The following is a 16561-nucleotide window of genomic DNA, read 5'->3' as shown; positions in this document are numbered from 1 at the left end:
GAGTATCAGCCTAGATTTTTGTGCTCAAGTCCCTGGAGTGGGATTTGAACCCCCAACCTCCTGGCCCAGAAGCAAGGGTGCTATCTACTGAGCCACAGCCGCCAATAAGGGACAAAGAGCAAGACAGAAATTATATAAATAAAATTATTTTGTTTCCTTCAGATTGTTAGCAGCTTTATGTTTTCATTGCCTTAAAACAGCATATTTACCATCATGCCCTACAGCTGAAACTGTAAAAAGGTATCCATACATTAAAATATTTATCTAAATTACACTTATAGCCCAAGATGAATAAATTATATCAACGGGCATGGACACAAATGATTATCTCTAAAACAGACAATTGATTTAAATTCTTTATATGCTTCTCTGCAAAGATTCTGTAATTCACTATTAAGAAATCTTTGTCATTATAATCTCAGTCGTAATGTACTTCAGAACCCGGGTCGATATTCCAAAAGAAAATTATTAGTAATCATTCAGAAATCCAACTTCATAATCACATCAAATTGTATATGTAAGATTACGCCTTGTGTTAGTAACTACTCGACACTGCTTCTCTTCTGGAAACTATAATGTAACGCTAGCGCTTTGTGACAAACTCAGACACAAACTAGAAGTTGCACATAAGCCAAGTCTGAAACAGACCTTCATCCACCATGTCTGCCGAATGATCAAACAGATTACATCTTGTAATGCGTCAGTTTTAAATACAGGGGGTCGCATTTACCCAACTAAACACAACACGCAATCTCGGCAGATTTATTTCTTTTCAGTCACAAAAATGAAAGTTGGTCTTGTTTTTTGGCACTTTTTATAATATTGCGACATCGTGTGTGTGTGTGTGTGTTTGTGTGTGTGTGTGTGTGTGTGTGTGTGTATAGCCCATCCTGTCCCCTTTTATGGAACAGAATTACTTTCAGAAGCTTCCTCCCTCCCGATAAAATCACATCAGTATGAGATGGGATAATTTTATGAGGGCAGTTTCAGCAGCAATCAAAGAAAAATCACCACTGCCTCCAGCTTAACCAGACAAAACCCTCCCGAGCACACTTGTACCCTCCCACACACGCCTCCTGTGGTTGCATTCAAGCATTCTCGTATGGTGTTTAGCTATCATCGTGAGAAATAAACTAATTTAGCAGGAATAAATGTGAAGATAAGAGACTAGAAGTTATATCACAATATAAATAAATAAATGGCAGGGGAGGGATAGGAAAGAAACAGGGGCCCTGATGCAGTGCCTCCTCTTCCTATCCCAGATGTAGTATTTTCTGTTCTTACACAAGTACCCAAATCACAAGTCACTATGGCATCTTTACTTGTTCCATTACCATCTCCTTTTGCCATCATCCCTTTTGTCACTTAATCTCTCCTGCCTTCCACCTATCACAGACCTTCCCTTTTGTTCTTTCCTTCCCTTTTTGTCATATGGAGACCAGAACTGCACATAGTACTCTAAGGGCTAGAAATTCCATTTTTAGTCATACTGGTATTTGTCCACCAAAAACAGCGAAATATCGCCGAAAAACCTGGCGCAAGGTTGGGGAATTTCCAGTCCCAAGTGTGGTCTAACCAAGGTTCTATACAAATGTAACATTACATCGCGGCTTTTGTATTCTATGCCACTGGAAATGAAACCCAGGAATTTTTAAGAACATAAGAAATAGGAGCAGGAACAGGCCATACGGCCCCTCGAGCCTGCTCCGCCATTTAATACGATCATGCCTGATCCGATCATGGACTCAGGTCCACTTCCCTGCCCGCTCCCCATAACCCCTTATCGGTTATGAAACTGTCTATCTCGGTCTTAAATTTATTCAATGACCCAGCTTCCACAGCTCTCTGAGGCAGCGAATTCCACAGATTTACAACCCTCAGAGAAGAAATTCCTTCTCATCTCAGTTTTAAATGGGTGGCCTCTTATTCTAAGATTATGCCCCCAACTGTTTGTGCAGCAACTCATATCAATTTAGCTAAGTCAGTTTTAAGTTAACAGAACCCGATATCCAAGCCTTTGTGATTTAGCCTTCCTGGAGTTCACATAGCACTGTCCCATCAAAGTTCAAGTTCGGTAACACCTTGAGGTCATTTCCATATTAAAGGACTCCTTTATTAACAGTCTTTCTTAAAAGAAAAGAAAAAGAACATCGATTGTGGCTTTCCTGCCAGCCCAATGGGTTAATTCATCAATTCTGACCCCCTTTCTGTTACGGAGGGAAACATCCACTCAAATTCGAAACTTAAAATGTTCTTAATTTTAAAAATGCTCAAAATATTTACATTCATCTCTGCACAAGGTGTCGCTTTCTGAAGTCTTGTGCAGAGATTACCATCTCTTTTTTCTGCATTTTAAAAGTTGCATTACCTTCTATACTCCATGCATATCAAAGGTTTTTACACAGACAGGCTTTCACACACAACACATTTCATGACTTCTCAAACATCTATAGTAGCAAATTCTATGTTTTATTTCTCTCAGCAGGAAAGTTAGAAGCTGAAGTGTCAGTTCACCTTCTTAGACTCCTAGAAAATGTATGCATTGTTTATAGCATTAACTTGTCTACATTTAGCGGTATATTTGTCTGTGTACCCAGATCTCTTTGTTGTTCGACCTCATTTAGTTTATCTTCCATGGAAAAAATGGCCTCCTCATTCCCCCTACCAAAATGAACTACCTCACACTTCGCTATATTGAATTTAATTTGTCTGTTATCCGTCCATTCTGCAACCTGTTAATGTCTTCTGTATTTTAATGCTGTCCTCCACATTATGAGCTCATCGCCCCCCCCAATTTAGTATCATATGCAAATTTCAATCCCATACCTCCAAATCATTTAATGTATATGGTTATCTGCTCAGTTTAATTTTGTATTGCTGGATCAAGAAAATGCTTCTTCCCTTGTGGTTGCTCTGTTTTAGATTCTTGTATAACTTCACCAATCAAAAATGTAAGTGTGAAATGCACCATTTTCTCTTCCACATACCCCAAGCTCCAGCTGAGAGGATGAGCATATGACTTTGTACATTTTCATACCATTTATGAATGCCACTGAGCAGCTAGCACTGAGAGACTAGAGAAGTACAACCCAAAGTGGAAAACTACCAATTTCCCCTTCTCTCATTATTGAAATGCCTCAGAGTACACCCAACATAGTCAAGTTTGGCATATTTCCACCTGAGGGGGATGCTTCAGTAGTTAAGTCTCTATTCAAGTTCGGGTGTCTCAGCCCATGATCTGCACACCCCAAGTGCAACACTTGAAAATATCTCAAATACCCTCAAAATTATTTATGGATTAATAGCTGAGATTTACTCGCAGCTCAGATCAGCACAAAAAAAACAAGGTAAGCCATGTTAAATTATAATGAACTTACCTGGTCAAGACTTTTGAACAGAACGATATCCTTACAGGCTTGCTGTAATCGAGTTCGCTGATCATCTGTCTTTGGGTAAACAACCTGAAACAGAAGGAGCAAGCTTTTACGAAAGTAATAAAATGTAAATAATGGTGCATAAATAAAAAAGGAAAGAGAGAATGATGGAATCTGCATTTTTGCATCACCGTACATTCTCAGGATATCCCAAAGCACTTAACCCTATAACATCAGGGTTTGTGCTTTATTTAGACGCTAAAGCCAAGGTCTAAATCTAGATTTAGGATACGAATCTCTGAAACAAAGCAGTAAATACACCCCAAGTTAGATAGATGGATACTGCAGCACAGATTTTTTTTAAAACAGAAAGTGGTACGAATAAGCACAGTATCTAGTTATTCATTTTTTAGATATACAAAATGAGGGTTTCAAAGGGGCAGACAACCTACAAAGCACAGCAGTGGAGGTGAAACACAGCAGTAAAAGAAAAAATCAATGCTACAACAGTAAGAGGACAGAAAAGCAGTTAAAATCCTAAAAGATATAAACAGGCTTGAACTTGCGGGGTGGGGGGGGGGTGGTGGCGTGGTAGGAGAGGAGGCGGCAAACACAACAGTAAATATTCTGATTACTTCCTCCAAGTAGTCACAAGGGAAGGGAGGATTACTTCCTCCGGCACAGGCTCAATGAGCCGAATGGCCTCCTCCTGTACTGTAGCCATTCTATGCATTATTTCCTCCAATTTTTTTGTGCGTGGTCCCTTTAACTGGCTGTGCAGCCCATTCAATTTTTTGTGCAGGCAGGGTTTCTTCCATGTAAAAGCCAATGTGCGGCCTGTGCAGGGCCTTCAGACCGCTACTCGGCTTAGCGGGAACGTTGACAACACACCCTTCCCAGAGATAACTCTAGAAAAAAGTGACTTTGATATAAATGATATGGAAGTTCTACAGATGCTAAAACAAAAAAATCATAAGGGCTAAATGGTATTTATCTCAGAGTGCCAACAGAGACGAGAAAAGAGATTTAAGAGATTCTAACATTTATTAATGTCAAAAATTAATGGGATTGAAAGCCGATAAATCCCTGATGGCCTACATTCTAGGGTTTTGAAAGAAGTAGCTATAGAAATAGTGGATGCATTACTTGTCATCTTCCAACATTCCATAGATTCGAGAAAGGATCCTGCGGATTGGAAGGTAGCAAATGTAACCCCACTATTTAAGAAAGGAGGGAAGAGAAAACAGGGAACTACAGACCAGTTGGCCTGAACATCAGTTGTAGGGAAAATGCAAGAATCTATTATTAAGGATATGGTAACAGAGCACTTAGAAAATAATAATAGGATTGGGCAGAGTCAACACAGATTTATGAAAGATTTGTCAAACATGATTTCTCTGTTCAGAGTTTTTTGAGATTGTAACTAGCAGAATAGATAATGGGGAACCAGTGGATGTGGTGTATTTGGATTTTCAGAAGGCATTCAACAAAAACTGATTGCAAAAGCTTCTACAGATATGTGAAGAGAAAAAGATTAGTGAAGACCAACGTAGGTCCTTTGCAGCCAGAATCAGGTGACTTTATAATGGGGAACAAAGAAATGGCAGACCAATTGAACAAATACTTTGGATCTGTCTTCACTAAGGAAGACACAAATACTAGGGGTTCGAGGGTGTAGCGAAAAGGAGGAACTGAAGAAAATCCTTATTAGTCAGGAAATTGTGTTAGCGAAATTGAAGGCTGATAAATCCCCAGGGCCTGATAGCTGCATCCCAGAGTACTTAAGGAAACATAGAAACATAGAAAATAGGTGCAGTAGGCCATTTGGCCCTTCTAGCCTGCACCGCCATTCAATGAGTTCATGGCTGAACATGCAACTTCAGTACCCCATTCCTGCTTTCTCGCCATACCCCTTGATCCCCCGAGTAGTAACTAACTTCATCTAACTCCTTTTTGAATATATTTAGTGAATTGGCCTCAACAACTTTCTGTGGTAGAGAATTCCACAGGTTCACCACTCTCTGGGTGAAGATGTTTCTCCTCATCTCGGTCCTAAATGGCTTACCCCTTATCCTTAAGACTGTGACCCCTGGTTCTGGACTTCCCCAACATTGGGAACATTCTTCCTGCATCTAACCTGTCTAAACCCATCAGAATTTTAAACGTTTCTATGAGATCCCCTCTCATTCTTCTGAACTCCAGTGAACACAAGCCCAGTTGATCCAGTCTTTCTTGATAGGTCAGTCCCGCCATCCCGGGAATCAGTCTGGTGAACCTTCGCTGCAATCCCTCAATAGAATGTCCTTCCTCAAGTTAGGAGACCAAAACTGTACACAATACTCCAGGTGTGGCCTCACCAAGGCCCTGTACAACTGTAGCAACACCTCCCTGCCCCTGTACTCAAATCCCCTCGCTATGAAGGCCAACATGCCATTTGCTTTCTTAACCGCCTGCTGTACCTGCATGCCAACCTTCAATGACTGATGTACCATGACACCCAGGTCTCGTTGCACCTCCCCTTTTCCTAATCTGTCACCATTCAGATAATAGTCTGTCTCTCTGTTTTTACCACCAAAGTGGATAACCTCACATTTATCCACATTATACTTCATCTGCCATGCATTTGCCCACTCACCTAACCTATCCAAGTCGCTCTGCAGCCTCATAGCATCCTCCTCGCAGCTCACACTGCCACCCAACTTAGTGTCATCCGCAAATTTGGAGATACTACATTTAATCCCCTCGACTAAATCATTAATGTACAGTGTAAACAGCTGGGAAGTGGCCCTAGAAATAATGGATGCATTGGTGATCATTTTCCAACATTTTATTGACTCTGGATCAGTTCCTATTGACTGGAGGGTAGCTAATGTAACACCACTTTTTAAAAAAGGAGGGAGAGAAAACAGGCAATTATAGACCGGTTAGCCTGACATCGGTGGTGGGGAAAATGTTGGAATCAATTATTAAAGATGAAATAGCAGCGCATTTGGAAAACAGTGACAGGATAGGTCCTAGTCAGCATGGATTTATGAAAAGGGAAATCATGCTTGAAATATTTCCGAGAATTTTTTGAGGATGTAATTAGTAGAATGGACAAGGGAGAACCAGTGGATGTAGTGTATTTAGACTTTCAAAAGGCTTTTGACAAAGTCCCACACAAGAGATTAGTGTGCAAAATTAAAGCACATGGTATTGGGAGGGTAATGTACTGACGTGGCTAGAGAACTGGTTGGCAGACAGGAAGCACAGCGTCGGAATAAACTGGTCCTTTTCAGAATGGGAGGCAGTGACCAGTGGGGTGCTGCAGGGCTCAGTGCTGGGACCGCAGCTATTTACAATATACATCAATGATTTAGATGAAGGAATTGAATGTAATATCTCCAAGTTTGCAGATGACACTAAGCTGGGTGGTGGTGTGAGCTGTGAGGCTGCAGTGTGACTTGGACAGGTTAGGTGAGTGGGCAAATGCATGGCAGATGCAGTATAATGTGGATAAATGTGAGGTTATCCACTTTGGGGGCAAAAACAGGGAGACAGAATATTATCTGAATGGTGACAGATTAGGAAAAGGGGAGGTGCAACGAGACCTGGGTGTCATGGTACATCAGTCATTGAAGTTTGGCATGCAGGTACAGCAGGTGGTGAAGAAGGCAAATGGTTTGTTGGCCTTCATAGCTATAGGATTTGAGTATAGGAGCAGGGAGGTCTTACTGAAGTTGCACAGAGCCTTGGTGAGGCCACACCTGGAATATTATGTTCAGTTTTGGTCTCCTAATCTGAAGAAGGACATTCTTGCTATTGAGGGAGTACAGCGAAGATTCACCAAATTGATTTCAGGATGGCAGGACTGATATATGAGAAAGACTGGATCAACTGGACTTGTATCCACTGGAGTTTAGAAGAATGAGAGGGCATCTCATAGAAACATATAAAATTCTGATGGGATTGGACAGGTTAGAGGCAGAAAGAATGTTCCTGTTGCTGGGGAGTTCCAGAACCAGGGGTCACAGTCTAAGAATAAGAGGTAAGCCATTTAGGACCAAGATGAGGAGAAACTTCTTCACTCAGAGTGGTTAACCTGTGGAATTCTCCAGCGCAGAAAGTTGTTGAGGCCAGTTCGTTAGATATATTCAAAAGGGAGTTCAATTTGGCCCTTGCTGCCAAAGGGATCAAGGGGTATGGAGAGAAAGCAGGAAAGGGGTACTGAGGTTGAATAATCAGCCATGATCGCTTCTCGGCCTTTTGGCTAAGATCTGCATAACTAACCTGACCAGCCACCATGACGTCCGGGTGGTTTCTCCCTGGTCAGGAAGGTATATGCTTACATTTTTGTAAAACAGGAGGTGGGTGGGATTGGTGACCCATCCACCTCCACGGAGGTGTGTGGGGGACCTGACCCATCCACCTCCATGGCACGAACCTGGTATTGCAGTACTTCCAGGAACGGTGCAGTGGCTCTAGGCCTTTTGGCTAAGAGCATTGGCGCAGAGTGATCCTTGACTGGTGCAGGGTGACCTCTGGCGTTTGACAAAGAATTGTAACGATTGGATAACGATTGGACATGAATTTAAAAAAAAAAAAAAAAAAAAAAAAAAAAAATCAGCCATGATCTTATTGAATGACGGTGCAGGCTCGAAGGGCCGAATGGCCTGCTTCTGCACCTAATTTCTATGTTTCTATGATAAGGTGCCACACAAGAGGTTATTGAATAAAATTAGAGCTCATGGAGTACTGTGTACAATTTTGGTCTCCTTCCCCAAGGAAGGATATACTTGCCATAGAGGGAGTGGAACGAAGGTTCACCAGACTGATTCCTGGGATTGGGGGGGCGGAATTGCCCTCTGAGGAGAGATTGAGTAGACTCAGCATATATTCTCTAGAGTTTAAAAGAATGAGAGGTGACCTCGTTGAAACATACAAAGTTCTTACAGGCTTGACAGGGTAGATGCAGGAAGGATGTTTCCCCTGGCTTGGGAGTCTAGAACCAGGGGTCACAGCGTCAGAATAAGTGGTCAGCCATTTAGCACTGAGATGAGGAGAAATTCTTTACTCAGTGCGTGGTGAATCTTTGGAATTTTCAACCCCAGAGGGCTATGGAGGTTCAGTTTTTGAGTATATTCAGAGATCGATAGATATTTGAATATTAAGGGAATCAAGGGATATGGGGATAGTGCAGGAAAGTGGAGTTGAGGTAGAAGATCAGCCATGACCTTATTGAATGGCGGAGCAGGCTCGAGGGGCCAAATGCCCTGCTCCTAATTCTTATGTTCTTCTTACGAGGGAGGTGCGCATATTCTAAAAGGGAATAAAACAGACTCAGGTAATCGAAAACCCACTAGTCTTACTTCCAGTTTGTACAAAATAAGGGAACTGATTATCAGGAATAGACTGACAATCTATACAACAATAACTCAGCAAACATCAGTGAACAGTTACAGAAGGGGAAGGTCTTGCATGACCAACCGTGGTATTTTTCCAAGGAAGTTCCATCCCAAATGGACTGTGCAAAGCCTGACATGGTGCCCCCAGACTTTCAAAAGGCATTTGACCAAGTTCCACAGAAAAGGCTGTTAATTAAACTCAAATTTGTAATAATTCAGGGTAATTCATGGCAATGAATTAGAAGTTACCTAAAACAACAGGTACTGGTTACAGGAGTTTTGTCAGTGGAAAGCAGCGAAAGCAGTGAGTGGGATGTCCCAGGGCTAAACGTGGGGGCCTACTACTGTTTTTAATTTACATTTCTGTCTTGGATTCAGAATTTGCAAAATGTACCCAACGAGCAAGGGCAGCTCAAAAATTGCAAATGAGTTGAACAAAATATTCAAATGAGCACAGCAATGGCAAATGAAATTGAATGCAGAAAATTGGACCTAGTGCACATAGAAAGAAAAAAAGTGACAACACATACTCCATGAATGGTGTTGAAGTAACTACGAGTGATGCCAACAGAGACCTAGATACCTTCCCTGTCTCAACATTTATCGGGCTGGATTTTCCGGTCCTTTGCGCTCCGGTGTGGCGTGATGGGCTGCGATCAGGTCTCCTGCGCCCCTTCGCGATCTTCCGGTCCGTTTTGCGGCGGCACGGAAAGAGCTGCGCCGGGTGTGCAACGCCTCTCGTTGTGACACCGTTCGAGTTTTGACTCGAACCCTACCCGTGCGCCTGGAATTGCGCCTCGCAATGACCGTCTGGGAAACCAGAGCGGTCCAGCCATGCTGGCGGCGGTGAGGAAGATAAAATGCTGTAAAGGTAAATGAGTGTTTGTTTTGTTTTATAAACGATTTGTGTTGTGGTGGCATGGGCAATGTTTTATGTTTTGTATTTCTCTGCACCCCCCCCACCCCCCGGCAAGGCACTTTAGTTCACAAGTTTCCCATTTTTGCCCCTCGAAAGTTGTACAATGCCTCCCTTCGCGCTGCGTACCCTGGTGCAGGGCCCAGATGGCGAAAATTCCTTAATAGAGTGCAGCCTATTCCCGGCTGGTAACTTTCCTGCCCCGCCCGTTTTCGTTATGAAAAGCCTAAAATCCATCCCAACATGTCCAACCAAACTGTTGGCAGAAGGGTCGAGAACACTAGGACACAGATTTAAGGTGATTGGCAGAAGAACCAAAGGCAACATGAGAGAAAACATTTTTACGCAGCGAGTGGTTAGGATCTGGAATGTACTGCCTGAGAGAGTAGTGGAGGCAGGTTCAATCGAGATTTTCAAAAGGGAATTGGATAAGTACCTGAAGGAAAAAAAATTGCAGGGCTACAGGGAAAGGACGGGGGAGTGGGACTGGCTGAAGTGCTCTTGCAGAGAGCCGACACGGGCTCGACAGGCCAAATGGCCTCCTTCTGTGCTGTAACCATTCTATAAAGCACAGCAGCAGCAACAAAACCATGAGAAAACAGTAGAATGCAAGTTAGATGACATCAGGTCCAAACTGTATATCTTATTTACTTAGAGATCAAAGGAATTATTTTTATTCACTTTCAGTTCAGCACAAGTCACCGGAGGAAATTAAAGACTCACCACGACCTTCTCAAGGCCCATTCGGGATCGGCCATAAATGCATCGTATAGATTGTGCTGTAATCTTGTGAACACACCCTTAACACACTTCAGATCGCGAAGAAACTGAGGAGAAAAACAAATTAGAGGGAGGAGGAGAATTTGGTCTCGCTCCTCACCCCATCTGCCTGTCAGAAATTGACAGTTATGGATACAGCCCTGTGATCCTTCAGTGAGAGAAAAGCAAGGGAATGCCATTGGTGGATAAGACTAGTGTATACTGTGACAATAGACCTCGCACTCAACCCGAAGTGTGAGTTATTACATGTAAGCCATGTAAATGTTTCATTTCAATCAGCATTTTCAATCACAAATAGTTAAAAAAAAAGTTTAAGAGCATTTTCACAAGATTGCATTGATCACTTTGTGTGAAGAATTTTCAGACCTTAATTTACCATATACTAGTTTGAATACATGGCCTCAATTTTGGCCCAGCCTGTTTTTCGGCGCACTTCCCAGAGTTGCGCCGCTCTTCTCCGTTCCGAAGTACGCCGAAAAATTTCCTTCCCACTTTGGCCGCTGTTCGGCCTCTTCCCTGTAGTCGCGCAACGTGGCCAGTCAAGTCGGGAGTGGAGCCAGCGTCCTGTGCCGAAAACAGTGCCGGAACGTCTGCACATGTGCAGTGGAGTGTCCGCACATGCGCAGCAGCTCCTCGCCCCCAGCCTCTCAGTGTGCTTGCTACAGCCGCTGTGTGGGACCCGATGCCGGCCAAATGTTGTGAGTATGGGTATGGAGTGGCAATTGCACGGATTGCTTAGTTCCATTGATCTATGTGAAACAGTGCTGCCTGAAGCATATGAGCCAGACTGTGTCAAATTGCTTGCTGAAGAGGTTGGCGGGTGACAGTGTGTTTGATAACATGCGAATGTATGGGGGAAGAAGGTAGAGGAGAAACATTGTGAAGTTTTAATAATTTGGTTGGAAAATGTCTATTTATGGACTTAAATTGGAAAATACATTGCTTATTGGGGAGCTGTGTGTGCATTAACAGGTGATGCAGTCAATTTAAGTAGCATGTTTCTTTAGATACCCACGTTGAAAAGCCTTAACCCTACTTTGGTAAATGCATCAATTTGAAGCTTTAATCACTTTAATCTTAGAAATCGCCAGGGCTAGGGGCGGGCGGGCAACAGAACTGATAGAAAGTTCTGCTGCCCGCCCGCCCCTAACCCTGGCTGAGTTGCCTCCCGCACCAGCTGGCCTGCTGCTTTCCCAGGCCGAATTTGAAGATGAAGGTAGGACTTCCTTCAATTTTTTATTTCTTATTGAATTCTTATTATTTGCTTACAAGGTTTGGTGGTTTGTAAAGCTTGGTGGTTTAGGTGCAGGCAGGTCTTCTCCGCTTCCTGCCCCTATCCCAGGGCGAATGGCCTCCGATGTACCTACCTGCTCCGATTTCTTTAATTCTCCACAAGGATTTTCTGAAGTGGCCACATACGCTGGCCTAGGTAGATTTGGAGGAACTATTAGCTGGCCAAAGTTGCCTAAATGGGAAGAATCGGCATAGGTAACGCCCCCTTTTGAGAAAAAAAAAACGAAACTAATAAAATCGTAACTAACTCAGTTAGACTGGTGCAAACTGATTGGGGAAAAGGGGAATTTTTAAAGTTACGCCAAAAAAACAAATTACTCCAAAAAAAACGGAACAACTCCTGGCCAAAATTGAGCCCCATGTCTCTTCACCCTACTCTCGCAAATAATATTCTGGATTTACCCTTCTATTCTCTTAACTATATAAAATACCTCCAAGATCTCCTCTCAGACACCTTCTTTCCAGACTGAAAAGTTCAAGTTCCTCCAGTCTTTCCTCAGACTTTTGACACTCGGCATTGAGTACTGAAGCTCTCCTCTACTGTCTCTAGCACTTGAATGTCTCCTTTTCATCTCTGTGACCAGGACTAGACAGTTGTACTCAAGATGTGGTCTGGCCAGAATGCTGTACAGTTCTTGAACCGCTGCAGTCTGTGAGGTGAAGGTGCTCCCACAGTGCTGTAGGGAGGGGGTTGCAGGATTCTGACACAGCGACTATGACGGAACAGCGATATATTTCCAAGTCAGGGGAGTGTTCCCATGCACCTGCTGCCCTTTGTCCTTCTAGGTGGTAGAGGTTATGGGTTTGGGAAGTATTGTTGAAGAAGCCTTGACGAGTTGCTGCAGCGCATCTTGTAGATGGTACACACTGCAGCCGTGGTGGAGGAAGTGAATGTTTAAGATGGTGGATGGGGTGCCAATCAAGCGGGACTGATATAATGGTATAAAGGTGGATTCCAGTCAGAATTCGGGTAGGTAGAGTGGTATTATATTGGTACCTTTTCATCTTGGACACAACATACAGGTTAATTTTTCTTTTAAACTTGTGACTTTTATCTGAAAAATGATGAATACTTTTTAAAAATTCACAACTGCAGACTGAGAAATTAAACTATGTCTTGACATTGTGAACTGATTCTAGTCTGAAGCTAAAATAAAAAGGTGGAAATGCACGAGTCCGGATGCTTGGCCTCTGCCCGAAAGGTTAGCAGGTTGACTGATCTGCGATGTATTGCATGCATTTGCTGGTTTTATTTCAGATTTCCATCTTTTTTTAAAAATATAAAACATGTTGAGCCTGAAGCTTTCAGATTTAAACCCACTTCTATTCTGATTGTACACTTGGCCCTCAGTGCAACGTTCAGGTATATAACGTGATCTCAACGATATTTATCACTGGTCTCCTTTATGGTGGACTAAATAGTCCTCAAATTCCATTTTTTATCCAGATATTATGATGGCAGTCACTTCACTGTACAATCCACCTCTCTCTTTCCCTCCTGTGAAGCACCTTTTGTTATGTGAAAAGCACTATAAAGTATAAATTGTATTAGAATGCCCAAGCTGCTAGTTTAGCTGTACAGTAAACTACAGGCATTGCAGTACTTAAAGACTTAAAGTTTCTGAATTTTTACAAATGAGCATGCATGGGTAAAACGTGAATCAAAATCGCAAAGACATCCAAGGTTATGTGACCAAACTTTTGTTAAACAAGTCTAAACATTAACTTGCTATTGAGATTTTATATTTTTTTCTGCACTTTGTGCCACTGAAGTCAGCAGTGTCTCCTCATGAGTTTGGGAATGAGACTTTAAACAACCCTCTAAACTTAAGCTTAGCTGACAATAATTCACACAGCTCAGTGCTGACCTGACCTTGTGTGGTAGGTATCACATCATCATAGGCGATCCCTCGAACGAGGATGACTTGCTTCCACACCAAAAGGGATGAGTTCACAGATGTTTCAATGAAGGACCCGATATTCTAGTCCTGAACTCCAGGGGTGGAAGATGCCTGTGCGTGGATTTGTTTTAACGTGTGCTGTCCATTGCACATCAGCCACTACACGGGCTTGACAGAGCTAGGCCTTTATCCAGTGGCAAGGGTTAACCAGGGCGAATGGAGACCTGTCTGCTGCACGGACCTCGTGCGCGCACACATCGCAGTGTGGGCTGGCCCGTGCTGCCACTGGGCCCTCGGCTCTTCTGCGTCCAACTGGTTGGCAGAAAATCAATTTCACAAGAACAAGGCAGTAGCTTTAATGGAAGAGGCAGAATGAGTGGAGCTACACAATCATTGCAGGAAGTCTACCCTGCAGAACAGCTAATTGGCATCGGCTCACCATTGTTTCCACTAATCAATTACATTCCCAATCCCTTTATCCCTAAAGCAACAATAATTACTTAGACTAAAACAATGGGTGGGAGCTAATTAGAAACATATGGCCAATTTACATTCAATCAATGCTTCAATAAACAAAACATACAGAACACACAAAGGCTCAGATGACCGTTTTCCAACACAGATACAGCATTTAGCACTAAACAGGAAATATGAAAGTAAAACAGAACACACAAAAGTGAAATAAAAGCCCTACTAGATATTTTCCTGCTAATTCTTCAATGTTTTTAAACTTCTCGCACTTAGGGGACTTTAGGCTTCCAAAATGATTAACTAATCCATTTAGAAATCTCAAACAGGTCTCGCTCAATTTCTGTAATGAAGCCTATATTGTAATTTGTCAAAAAAATTAGCTAAATATTATGCTGCATTAATTAATAGTTTCAAGATTGCTTCAGTACTGTGCTTGCCCAACTCCCCACCCGCCCGACAAAAATCAATCACACCTACCACAAAGAGAATGACTAGAGTAGTTAGTTAAAAATCTGTCCTAGCTCATTAAAAGTACATGCCACCAATTACGATAATTCTGCCAAGACAAATTGAGCCCATCAAAATTTTGAACACAGGGAACCCCTGCTTAATCTCAACAGTGATGCATCAGTTTTCCGATCAAGTGTTTTTTTAAAAATCAAGATTACATGCAAAGTCACAGGACTTTGAAAACATTTTCTGCTTGCGAAGAAAACCAATTCTTGCTTTATTTTTTTAGCTGGGGTGTTTGAGCAAGTTTAGGGGTACGGTAGCGTAATGGTTATATTACTGGACAAGTAATCCAGAGATCTGCACTAATAATTCGGAGGCACAAGTTCAAATCCAACTACGGCAGCTGGGGAATTTAAATTCAGTTAATTACAAACAAAAGCTAGCATCAGCAATGGTGACCATGAAACTACCGGATTGTTGTAAAAACTCATCTGGTTCACTAACGTCCTTTAGGGAAAGAAATCTGTCGTCCTTACCTGGTCTGGCCTATGTGACTCTCGACCCACAGCAATGTGGTTGACTCTTAACTGACCTCTGAGGTGGCTGAGCAAGCCGCTCAGTTGCACCAAATCGCTACAACAAAGTCACTGTGGGAGAACCCTCACCACACAGACTATATCGGTTCAAGAAGGCAGCTCACCACCACCTTCTCAAGGGCAATTAGGGATGGGCAATAAATGCTGGCCTTGGCAGCAATGCCCACATCCCATGAATGAATAAATAAAAAGAAAAAGTTTGCTCCTCTTTCACATTTCTTTATCTATCTGGTCTGCAGTGAGCAGGCAAAAGGACCGTGACAGGGCCCACACCCACACCACTGGAAGGGTATCAGGGACTGCCCAAGCATGATTCTCACTTTTAAATTTCACTCCCTTTTTTACACATGCCATAGTGCAGATTTGGAACCGAGTAGAAAATAAAATATTAGCAGAGTTTAAAGTTATTGCGGTTTTCAGATTCCATATTTATTAACTAAAATGTCCCAACTGAAGTGCTCACCCTGGGTTCTGTATCTTCATCGTCATCATCTGGGTTGAATGCTTCTGCACAAACTGTTTGGGAATGAAAAAACATAGTCGGAATCAACAAAAATGTAACTTGCAAGCATACACTTTAATTGCAATAGTCCCGGGGTTAAAATATTTCTTTTCATTAAACTAGAGGCAAAATACAAGAAAAGTGCAAAATACAAACAAAGCTGCTTCGGTTAACATTCACAGCACCTAACGTGAAGATTCATTTTCTTTCTTCAGCTACTCTCGTCCACCCCCTTCCTTAATTTTTACAATAGCGGGGGTTATTATTTAAAAACATCATTAATGGGTCAGGCAAATACATTTCAGAGCTGGTCATGGTCATTGAAAGGTTCATTTTAAGTTTCATATGAAGGTAGTAGCAAAAAGGAAAATATATACCTCACAAATATTACTTTCAGTACTTTTGATGTGAAGGATTCAATATTTTGAGAGTAACTGAGTTACAGCAGGTTAAGTCACTTGTCCTTTCAACTTCTAGGACAGAGAGCTCCAATCCAACCCGGACTGGTGGGATGAAAGAATCTTCTCAATAGGGGCTAAAATGAAATGAGTTTTCAGACAGTCTCTGTCCAGCTTCCAGTGGACTTGAATCCAAAAGCACATTGCCCGCAGGTTCAGCACAAATTCCTCTCAGTTGGCAGTGTCACTCAGAAAGTCACAAAGGGGGATATTGCAGGAAACTGCATGGTGGATAGAAAAGTACATGCTGGATGAGGGAAGGGGGAAAGCATGGAGATGTTCCATTCCCAAGAAAAATGAAATTAGCCCCAATTTATTTATAGTACATACGTTTTGATCAATTTTGGCCCACCCCTTTTTTCGGAGCACTTACCGGAGATGCGCCGCTATTCTCCGTTCAGAAGTGCGCCGAAAAAAATCACTCCCCACTTTG

General features: G+C 42.4%; 1 protein-coding gene and 1 pseudogene across 1 annotated transcript in view; one reads left to right on the top strand and one right to left on the bottom strand.

The window, feature by feature from the left end:
* The window catches only part of slc25a20 (solute carrier family 25 member 20), a 443188-nt gene that overhangs the window by 113397 nt on the left and 313230 nt on the right, over positions 1-16561 (bottom strand). The window contains exons 9-10 of the mRNA XM_070895604.1: positions 15632-15684; positions 3378-3461 (exon numbers count right to left, since the gene is read on the bottom strand). Coding sequence (XP_070751705.1) covers positions 3378-3461; positions 15632-15684 — 137 coding nt within the window. The remainder of the gene's footprint in view (positions 1-3377; positions 3462-15631; positions 15685-16561) is intronic.
* Positions 7604-7834, top strand: LOC139277806 (U2 spliceosomal RNA; annotated as a pseudogene).

Source organism: Pristiophorus japonicus, chromosome 12 (genome assembly GCF_044704955.1).
Source record: "Pristiophorus japonicus isolate sPriJap1 chromosome 12, sPriJap1.hap1, whole genome shotgun sequence".
Lineage (NCBI taxonomy): Eukaryota > Metazoa > Chordata > Chondrichthyes > Pristiophoridae > Pristiophorus > Pristiophorus japonicus.
The sequence above is the reverse complement of the archived record's forward strand: the minus strand, read 5'-3'. Positions and strand labels throughout refer to the sequence as shown.